Source organism: Pongo abelii, chromosome 4 (assembly GCF_028885655.2).
Source record: "Pongo abelii isolate AG06213 chromosome 4, NHGRI_mPonAbe1-v2.0_pri, whole genome shotgun sequence".
Lineage (NCBI taxonomy): Eukaryota > Metazoa > Chordata > Mammalia > Primates > Hominidae > Pongo > Pongo abelii.
The window spans coordinates 189,719,699-189,731,036 of record NC_071989.2 but is presented as its reverse complement, the minus strand read 5'-3'; the positions used below and the strand labels follow the sequence as shown (position 1 = coordinate 189,731,036).

The window sequence follows — 11,338 nt, the reverse complement described above, 5'->3', positions numbered from 1 at the left end:
CTTTGTTCTGGGTTGTGTCCCACATAGGTGGTAAAGGAATGCCAGATGCAGAGATATTTTCAGGCTTAGTCTGGCAGGCAGAGCTGCAAGAGAGAGTGAGCATCTATCCCTGAAAGAGAGATTGGACAGGCGCAGTGGCTCATGCCTGTAATCCCAGCACTTTGGGAAGCCAAGGCAGGTGAATCACAAGGTCAAGAGATCGAGATCATCCTGGCCAACATGATGAAACCCTGTCTCTACTAAAAATACAAAAATTAGCCAGGCGTGGTAGTGCACACCTGTAGTCCCACCTACTTGGGCGGCTGAGGCAGGAGAATTGCTTGAACCGGGAAGGGGGAGGTTGCAGTGAGCCCAGATTGCACCACTACACTCCAGTCTGGTGACAGAGTGAGGCTCTATCTCAGAAAAAAAAAAAAAAAAAAAGATCATCTCAGCACAGGGCAGTGAGGCAGTGAATTTGCCCAGGCACACAGGCAATGCTCCATGAGACTCATATTTCCTGGCACAGCATGAGGTAATTCTGCCCATCCCTCCCTTGTCTTGAGTTCAGGGACAGGACTCTGATCATGAGGCCAGATTATGTTGAACTTGCCAGAACAACCAGGACCTTGATCTCCAAGGATCCAAGGTATTGAGAAGCGGACCAAGACGATGCTTCAGGCCTGGGGGTAAGGCAAAGATGCATTCATTCAGTCATTCATTGGATGTACTAAGCCAGGACACACACAGTTAGGGATTATGCAGTGATTTCAAGTCTGGGGACATGCACAAAGAATAAGCACTTACTAGATCAGAAAGCAGGTTTCCACGGAGAGCACCACGAAGGACAATGAAGGTAAAGAGCAATTTAAAAAGAGGAAGCCCCATGAACTTAGAAATTGTTAATAACACAATTTTAAATAACTAATGGGTCTAAGACAACTAATAATAGAAGTTGAAGGTAATTAGACTAGAAGAAGAATGAAAACACTACATTTAAAACACTATGATGCATGTAAGGCAGTTCTTACAGAAAGGCTTATCCTTAAGTGCTTATATTAGGAAAAAAGTAGTCTGAAAATTGGCTGAACAGAGCATCTGAGTTAATCCGAGTTAACTCTTGGATCCTGAGGGTCTCTGGCCACTCGCCCCATCTTTTCTCTCCCTTCACTTTTCTTTTTTTTCCCCCCCACAGTCTGTAAACATGTAATCCTACCTTAAGTACAAAGCCTTTACAAATGCAAAAAAATCAAAGATTACAAGTCAATTTCTTTCTGCATACAGTAATAGCTGAAATGTAAAGAGATCAACTTCAGAAAAAAATACGCTGAAAAACATACCACTTTAATAAGACAAAACTGCAAATTAAATGAATAGAAATTAGGTAGATCCATTTATTTTTTAAATACAAGTATAATTTTGGAAGGGCTATTTGACAAATTCAGCATTAACTGCCGACTCTATAGACGTGTTTATCAACAACAACAACAAAACAAGACATTTACTCTTGGCCCTTTTAGTACAGGTGAAGTGTCCTATTGCACCACAAGTATTAGTGATGAAGTAACAGATCCAAGGCCATAATATTAAAGATGTTTTTTTCCAGTTGCGATTTAGTTGAAAAATAACATAATACGAACATATATGAATGGCTATCAAGACCACTGGTGATCTGCAGAATACCTAGAGGCCTACGTACTTAGAAGGCTGAAACTAGTAAAACAGTATTAAAATCAGTGTTTTTATTCTTAGATGAACAATGACAGAGTGAGATTTCTGATTCCAATTTTTATAAGGTGCGGTGGGGAATTGAGAGGAGATATTGGGGAAGACTGGCACTTTGTGCTGAGTTAGAGTTGGGAATGCGGCTCAAATTAGTTAATATTCAGATTAGGATATTGTTTTAGAAAATTTTAAATGTGTTCTAAATTGTGGCATATTGAAAAGGATATTAAGGGACAATGATTCATTAGCCTTAAACACAATTTAATGAGTGCCATCAATGGGCTTAAGAAATAAGCAGGGATGGCGGATGATGAGGCAAAATGAGGTGAAATAGAAAATGGAAAGTGGAAAATATGCTTGAACATTGGAGAATGTGAAAAGGCCACCAAAGAAACTGCTTTGGTTATCACTCAGAAGTGCTCTTCCCATTGGCTACCTGCTCCTGATCACCCAAACACCAATTTTAGAGCACAGGAGCAGTAACCCCCTTTGTCTGTAATTTCACTTTCCATAGTTTGTTACCCGAGGCAACCTTGGTCCAAACATATTATGTGGGTGGAAAATTCCAGAAATAAACAATTCATGTTTTAAATCACAAGCTGGCTGGGCATGGTGGCTCATTCCTGTAATCTCAGCACCTTGGGAGGCCGAGGAGGGCAGATCACCTGAGGTCATGAGCTCGAGAGCAGCCTGGCCAACATGGTGAGACCCTGTCTCTACTAAAAATACAAAAATTAGCTGGGCATGGTGGCAGGCGCCTGCATTCCCAGCTACCTGGGAGGCCAAGGCAGGAGAATTGTTTGAATCCAGGAGGCAGAGGTGGAGGCTGCAGTGAGCCAAGGTCGCACCACTGTACTCCAGCCTGGGTGATAGAACGAGACTCCATCTCAAAAAATAATAAAATAAATCACAAGCCATGGAGTGATGAAATCTCATGATCCTCCTGCTCTGTCCTGCCTGGGATGTGAATCATCCCTTTGCCCTGCTTATCCACACAGGTTGTATACAACCTGCCCATTAGTTGCTTAGTAGCCGCCTTGGTTGTCAGATTGAAAAAACATAGTCTAAAAGGGTTTAGTACTATCTGAGGTTTCAGGCATCCACTAGGGGTCTTGGACTGTATCTCTTGCAGATAAGGGGAGACTACTGCATTACATTTCAGCTTCCATAAAACTTTACTAATTTGGATTAAGAACACAAGCCTGATTTTGTAAAAAGTGTCCATAAATATTCTTAGGTATAGTTTTGCTTCATCAAATAAAAAGAGCAACTAATTCCAACTGTTGAAGTAGTAACAAGTAAAGGCTTCACCAGGCTTGCCTTGATGAATGGTTAAGACACATTTTTAGGTCAACAGCACAAGATTATTAAATAACTTGTATGCTACAAACATACAAGTTATTTTGTTTGATGAGTGATGCTGCTTCCACTCATCAAAACAACCCAACAATCCTTACTATTCCAACTTGCTGAGAACCAAGTCAGATGTTGCCTTCAAGAATGAAATGTTCCTCAAAACTGTTCTATCAAAGGTAGTAGCTATTGGACATAAAACAGGTAATTTATTTCAGACTTTAGTTCATTTTCATGAAGTATTTATCTCCAACTTCAGTTTATTCCAACATTAATTTATGACAGGACAGTTATTAAAATTAGCCATTTCTCAGACTATAGCTTTGAAATAATAAGAAATGGACAATTGAGCTCACTAGTCAAAATCTTGATTCAAGTGATCATCCAATAGCTTACAAATGTCTTCAATAAACTGAACTTTGGGGCAGGATGAAAAACAGAAAAATCTAAAACCTCTCTATCCCAATCACCAATAATGGAGGCTAAGCAATTATACCTACAAATCCTTAATGACAGATCTCTCCTAATGACAAATCCTGAGATTTAAGCACTGTGACTTACAGAAGGCCAGTTGGCTTAATGAGGAAATTTACTTTTAATAAAAAGACAATCAGCAATATTTTATTTTGGGCACTTAGCATTTCACAGATCCTCAATACATTTTGAGGTAGGTCAAATATTAATAGTGTATTTTACAAACAAAACTCAAGCAGTTGTTTTGTTACTTGTCCCAAACCACAGGAGCAAGTCTATCATGGTCAAGAATAACATGGTCTCTCTGATCTTTCATATTAATCTTTCATGTGTGAAGTTAAGGGTAATCACTTGCAAATATTCATGAAAAAAAACCCAGAAGACTAGATGTAGAAATTCTACTTCGGGATATTTTAAACTTTTTAAATTGATCTTATAATGAGTATATACTTGCTCTCATTACAAATATATGTATGTATATATGTATTTATCTGATCTTTATAATTACAAATGAGCACAGGAGTGACTATGTTGCTTTTCTGCCTTTTAGGGTGGGTAGAGCAGGAAGATAATCAGCTAGCTTTCCTCAGAGCACTAGGCAGCCTTTAACTGAAGGTGCTATGTTCGAGGCACCATTGACTATGATTTGGGATCAGAGGACAACAGGCATACTAATGGAACCAGGATTCAGAAAAGATGCCTGGATCCAAAAAGAGGAGGCTCTCTGCAAGTCGAAGATGAAGAGAAAGATAGTAACATCTCAAGTTACTGATCCTGAGTATCATGGTACAGCATTACAACTACTTGTGAGAGGAGCTCCTACAGGAGCAGAAAGCTTGTCCCAATAAAGTCTGTTAAAGTTCTTACTAACTAGATAAGCCACAAGTAAAACTAAATTGTTATTTTATTAAAGTGACATCTATAGAAGCAAATATCTAAACATTTTTAGTATGAGTAAATTTTACCTGTCATGTAAATTACTTTCATTGTCACAAGCCCAATTCTGTTAGCTTGTCATAATTCCTAAAATAATTTACCAAAATTCAGCTCATCTTGACATAGGTTCTTGAGCCACTATTCTGTACTGTTTCATTATAAAGTTCCTTTTATTTAAACAGTTGTAGAATATTAGTAATAATAAAGGATTAAGAATAGTTAACTTGAGCCTAGGAGTAAGGTTGCAGTGAGCTATGATTGCACTATTGCACTAGAGCTCAGGTGACAGAGCAAGACCCTATCTCAAGAAAAAAGAGAGAGAGAGAGAGAGGTTAACAACTGAGAAATTAGAAGGAAAACATCATTATTGTGTTATTTAAAAGAGTAAGGATATAGACACCTATGCTTCCGTATAGAACAAACAACCCAATACCATTTGAATCGAAGAACCAAGTGGAAAAAAAAGCAGGTGGCAGGTGGCATGGAATACAGAGTATTGAAGCCTTTTACTCTAGTGTCTCCAAAGTTGAGTGTGGAAGTAAAAAGTTTCTACATTTAAAAAGTTTATATAAATTATATGAATTGCAACTTTCATAAAAATCAAAATGAAAGGTTCTGCATTGGACAAAAGATATTCCTAAGCAACATATCGTATTTGCACAAGGCCACTGAATGCCATGGATATTAGTAATAAATGAAAAGCTTAAGTCTATGACAGATTGAACTAAGATTTCAGTTTGGTATTCTATAAGCCTGAGATTGTAAACTACTTTATTATACAAAAGCTATAATGACTTAGAGTTTTATGTAGGAACTCTTGTGCTTCTGTTTGGCACATTATCTACTTTTTAAGTATGTGAAATAAATATAGACATTTGTGAGAGGTTGTGCAAAACTATTGTATTTATAAAAATGGCACAAAAGTGAATTCAACAATCAATGCACATCTTCAACAACAAAAGGTATTCTAACTCTACAGAAATGAATAAGAATATTAGCTTCAACGGCAGCTGTTAAAGCACTAGGGTCACATAAGTTACACCAGAATGGACAAATATTGCCCAAGTAAAATTCTACTGTTAAAGCTGAAACAGGTTCAAGGCCATTCAAGTTCAAGCACAGAGATACAAATCTTGCGGAGCCCCATCTAGTTGTGTTTGAAATAGGTGACCTTTCTTCTAACTTGTGGTCTTAAACTTCTGTTTTACAAAATCCAAAGGTAAATACAGAAGAAATCAATACAATAGAGAGTATATTAAAAAGAGTAACATACAAAGCTATAATTAAGATGAAGTAATGAAAATCAAAACATTAAAATTTTAAAACTTGCTTGTTACTTGTTAGAACCAGTACTACACTAGGAGTTAGGTAATACAATTATTTTCAAGTAGTTTACTTGTGTTGCTCTGACATGTACTCTTCACCAGTGCACTGTTAAACTAATCAAAAACTCTACATATGTATATTCCACAATAGCAGCACACATTACTGATACCTGCAAAGCTGTCAGTCTCAAATGACTTCGTGAATGAAAGGAAATAAAAAGTAGGTAAGTAACATATTAAAGAGAAATAATGGGAATTAGCAGATTCATGCAGTTCAGCTCTTTTAATCAGCCAGCCAGCTTGCTAGCAACAAGGGATGGTTTCCGTTGAGGAAGGTCCTGTGGAGTAGGAATGTGGTCACCCGTGACCTCTGTCTTATCCGGAGCTGCAGTAGGAAGTTGCTTGCTCTTCATTTTTACTTTAGCCATGTTGTAATCCCCAGAATCAAAATATTTTTGCCCTTTCTGCAATCGCTTCCTTAAGAAATCTGAACCTCCAGGCTTTTGTCCCAGATGAGGATATCTTGCTTTTAATTTTGCTTCTTCAGCTTTATCTGGACTAGTCACTTTATCTTCCTTTTCCTTCTGCTCCTCCGCAGAGGCTGCCTCCAGGACTTCTGCAGACATAGTGCTCCCTCTGCAGAGGTGAGACGCCGGGAAAACATGAGATTAGTGGGTGTCCCAGGCCACCCGGCCGCTGCCGCCGCCGCGCCGCCTTAGGCCTGCCCGCTGCCAGGCCCAGCTCTCCCAGCCTCTCCCTTCACTTTTCAAGCAATTTGCATGAGGAGGAAACCTAACCTGAAGGGAGCTGTGAGACTCTGGCCGGGGCTCCTTCCCTGTGGGCTCTCAAAACCCTCAGGTCTTGGAATCCACCTCCAACCGCTCACAACTGGTATTTTGCTCTCTAACCATTGCTCTCTCTTCCCTTCTCTTCTCTCTCTCTCTGTCTCTCTCTCTCTCTTCCTCCTGCAGCTCCAGTCTGAGAGGCCCTTTGCTGATTCCAGCTGGAACATCCAATGTCGGACACTAATTCAGCTGAGGTGTAAAATCTGCCTTCTGGCTTTCTCCTGGTACCAGAGAAAGTCCAGCCTGCTGTCCCGGTCCTCGGGGGACCCATGGGACTCAGCTAGAGGAAATCTTGGGGACGCCCAGTTGCTTCTCAGAAAGAGGACTCCGGGTCTCTGTCTTTTGTCTGGGAAGGCCTAGAACCAAACAGACACCCCTGGCTTCCTCTTACCAGTCCGCATGGGTGCCCAGCAACCCCACATTCCTACGTCCTCCCCACTGAACTGTTGTCTTCACAACCTCGTCAAACTTGGCTTAGTGGGGAGTCTAAAGCCAAAGCATTTAATTTTATATTGCAAAACGTCCTGGCCCCAATACAAACTAGATAGTGACAGCCAGTGGCCCAAAACAGCACCTTTAACTTTCAAGTTCTCAGGAACCTTGACGACTTTATCACCAGAAATGGCAACTGGCAAAAGGTTCCCTATATTCAGGCTTTCTTCTACCTTAAGCCCCGCCCCTCCTCCTTCTCCACCGGTTCAAAAACTACTCCAACCAGTGAAACCTCCTCTGCCATTCTCCCTCTCCCAGAAGTGGCTGGGCTTGAAGGAATCGCTCACGTTTCACGTCCCCTTCTCCGGGTCGGATTTGTTGCAAATCAAACAGTGTCTGGGATGTTTCCCAAAAAATCCCTCTCATTATCACAGGGAATTCCTGCACATAACCCAATCCTTTAATTTAAATTGGCATAACATTTATATAATTCTAACCTCCACCCTCACCCCTAGTAGAAAGAACGCTCAGCTTAAAATTAAATATCCAAGCTATAAGAATACTCAAAAGGCCTTTATGTTTTTCTCTTCATAAATCTTGTTTTCCTAGAAAAGGTTTTTTCTCGGTCAACTAAATTACTTTTCTCCACTCTGTCTTACCACTCTTGGTGCATATATAAAAGACCCTAAAATAACTTCTGGTGACCTGGGAACTCCTTGGGAAAACAGAAAAGGCCTCACAAATCCCATTTTGGGAAAAATCTCAGTTTTCCTCATGGAACCCCTGGAAGTAGAGGTGAATAAGTACCTCTCAAAGTCTGTCTTTGTCTTCCGGCTATGCTTGTTTATTAGGCCCTGGAAACGGTATTCCTAGCACTGTTCTTAAAGGGCCTCACCTGAAGGCCAATAATCCAATAGGGAGATTAGCAAAAAATGAAAAATCTTACCAGTACTGGTTCTTCTTCTGGTTGTCTGTGTGGCTATACATGTGTTATGTGTGTCATGTCTATTAAAAAGAGCTCTAATTAATTGCCTAAGAAAAATAAGTGCTTAAATCAAATATTTTTAAGGGAAAAGTAAAAGTTGTGATACCTTTCAGTTCACGTAACTTTAATATTTAAAAATAAAAACAGTCTTAGTTTCATGTGCGTCCATGTGAAGAGACCACCAAACAGGCTTTGTGTGAGCAATAAAGCTTTTAATCACCTGGGTGCAGGTGGACTGAGTCCGAAAAGAGTCAGGGAAGGGAGATAAGGGTGGGGCCGTTTTATAGGATTTGGGTAGGTAAAGGAAAATTACAGTCAAAAGGAGTTTGTCTCTGGCGGGCAGGAGCGGGGGTCGTAAGGGGCTCAGTGGGGGAGATTTTGAGCCAGGATGAGCCAGGAAAAGGACTTTCACAAGGTAATGTCATCAGTTAAGGCAAGGACCAGCCATTTACACTTCTTTTGTGGTGGAATGTCATCAGTTAAGGCAAGGACCGGCCATTTACACTTCTTTTGTGGTGGAATGTCATCAGTTAAGGTGGGGCAGGGTGTATTCACTTCTTTTGTGATTCTTCAGTTACTTCAGGCCATCTGGGCGTATAGGTGCAAGTCACAGGGGATGCAATGGCTTGGCTTGGGCTCAGAGGCCTGACATTCCTGCCTTCTTATATTAATAAGAAAAATAAAACAAAATAGTGTTGAAGTGTTGGGGCGGCAAAAATTTTTGGGGAGTGGTATGGAGAGAGAATGGGCAATGTTTCTCAGGACTGCTTCAAGCAGGATTAGGAGCGGCGTGGGAACCTAGAGTGGGAGAGATTAAGCTGAAGGGAGGTCTTGTGGTAAGGGGTGATATTGTGGGGATGTAAGAAGAAACATTTGTCATATAGAATGGTTGATGATGGCCTGGGTACGGTTTTGGATGAATTGAGAAACTAAATGGAATAAGAGAAGGAGAAAAACAGGTATAAAAGGTCTAAGAATTGGGAGGACCTAGGACATCTGATTAGAGAGTGCCTAAGTAGATTCAGCATAGTCCTGCCAGCAAAGATTATTTATTTACTTCAAGAGTTTAGAGTGGCAGTTTGGGGATAGCACCAGGAGATATCAGCTGTGATGGCTTGGAGAAACAGTGTAAACCGGCAGTGTAAACAAGAGCAGGGCATGTATGAGTAGTTGAGAATGGTGAATAGGAGTATGACTAGACAAAAGATAGTAGGAATGACAAGTTTTTGGGGGGGCATAGTCTAAGTTGGTCTGGTGTCGAATAAGACTGGGGCCTAATAAAAAGGAGCGTCTATACAGAAGCTTAAATGGGCTGTACCTTGTAGCATTCTGAGGACAGGTCTGAATTCTGAGAAGCAAAAGTGGTAAAAGTATTGTCCAGTTCTTTTGAAGTTGGTGGCTGAGCTCGGTGAGGTGTTTTTAAGAGACCTTTAGTCCATTCTACTTTTCTTGAAGATGGAGGACCGTAAGGGATATAAAGGTTCACTGAATACTAAGAGCCTGAAAAACTGCTTGGCTGATTTGACTAATAAAGGCTGGTCTGTTATCAGACTGTATAGAGGTGGGAAGGCTAAACTGAGGAATTATGTCTGACAGAAGGGAAGAAATGACTGCGGTGGCCTTCTCAGACCCTGTAGGAAAGGCCTTTACTTATTCAGTGAAAGTGTCTATTTAGACTAAGAGGTATTTTAGTTTCCTGACTCGGGACATGTTGAGTAAAGCTAATTTGCCAGTCCTGGGTGGGGGCAAATCCTCGAGCTTGATGTGTAGGGAAGGGAGGGGGCCTGAATAATCCCTGAGGAGTAGTAGAATAGCAGATGGAACACTGAGAAGTTATTTCCTTGAGGATAGATTTCCACGATGGAAAGGAAATGAGAGGTTCTGAGAGGCAGGCTAGTGGCTTGTACTATAGCATAGCCTGCCTTTCCTGGTGTGTGGCGATTAGGCCTGGTGGAACTGCCATCAATAAATCAAGCGTGATCAGGGTGAGGAACAGGAAAGGAAATATGGGGAAATGGGGTGAATATCAGGTGGATCAGAGAGATACAGTCATGGGGGTCAGGTGTGGTATCAGGAATAATGTGGGAGGCCAGATTGAAGTCCAGGCCAGGAACAATGGTAATTGTGGGACTTAACAAAGAGTGTGTACAGCTGAAGGAGCTGGGGAGCAGAAAGTATATGTGTCAGGTATGAGGAAGAAAATAGATTTTGGAAGTTATGAGAAATGTAGAGAGTGAGTTGAGCATAGTTTGTGATTTTTAGGGCCTCTAACAGTATTAAAGCAGCAGCAGCCACTGCACGCAGACATGAGGGCTAGGCTAAAACAGTAAGGTCAAGTTGTTTGGACAGAAAGGCTACACGGTGTGGTCCTGGCTCTTGTGTAAGAATTCTGACTGCACTAACCATGCCTAGGAAGGAAAGGAGTTGATCTTTTGTAAGGGATTGAGGTTTGGGAGATTAATCAGACACGATCACAAGGGAGAGCACGTGTGTTTTTATGAGAATTATGCCGAGATAGGTAACAGATGAGGATGAAATTTGGGCTTGACTGAAGTAATGGGGCTGTCTATGAAGCCTTGTGGCAGTACAGCCCAGGTAATTTGCTGAGCCTAATGGGTGTCAGGGTCAGTCTAAGTGAAGGCAAAGAGAGGCTGGGATGAAGGGTGCAAAGGAGTAGTAAAGAAAGCATGTTTGAGATCCAGAACAGAATAATGGGTTGTAGGGAGAGGTATTGAGGATAGGAGAGTATATGGGTTTGGCACCACAGGGTGGATAGGCAAAACAATTTGGTTGATAAGGTGCAGATTCTGAACTAACTTGTAAGCCTTGTCTGGTTTTAGGACACATAAAATGGGGGAATGATAAGGAGAGTTTATAGGTTTTAGAAGCCCATGCTGTAGCAGGTGAGTGACAACATGCTTTAATCCTTTTAAAGCGTGCTGTGGGATGGGATATTGGCGTTGAGTGGGGTAAGGGTGATTAGGTTTTAATGGGATGGTAATGGGCATGTGATTGGTTTCCAGGGAAGGAGTAGAGATGTCCCATACTGTGGGTTAAGGTGGGGGGATATGAGAGGAAGACGTGAAGGAGGCTTTGGGTTGGGGAGAAGGGCAGCAGTGAGATGTGGCTGTAGTCCAGGAATAGTCAGGGAAGCAGATAATTTGGTTAAAATATCTCGGCCTAATAAGGGAACTGGGCAAGTGGGGATAACTAAAAAAGAGTGCATAAAAGAGTGTTGTCCAAGTTGGCACCAGAGTTGGGGAGTTTTAAGAGGTTTAGAAGCC

The 11,338-nt window shown here is 41.2% G+C and overlaps 1 protein-coding gene across 1 annotated transcript; it reads right to left on the bottom strand.

Moving 5' to 3' along the window:
• Positions 1–5,050: 5,050 nt before the first annotated feature.
• Positions 5,051–6,563, bottom strand: LOC100435864 (cAMP-regulated phosphoprotein 19-like). Its single transcript, XM_054556685.2, has one exon. It carries the CDS (start codon positions 6,416–6,418, stop codon positions 6,080–6,082), a length of 339 nt encoding a protein of 112 aa, XP_054412660.1. The 5' UTR covers positions 6,419–6,563; the 3' UTR covers positions 5,051–6,079.
• Between the last annotated feature and the right edge of the window lie 4,775 nt (positions 6,564–11,338).

Coding starts and splice junctions, on each gene's coding strand:
- LOC100435864 (XM_054556685.2), bottom strand. CDS start 6,418: ATGTCTGCAGAAGTCCTGGAGGCAGCCTCTGCGGAGGAGCAGAAGGAA.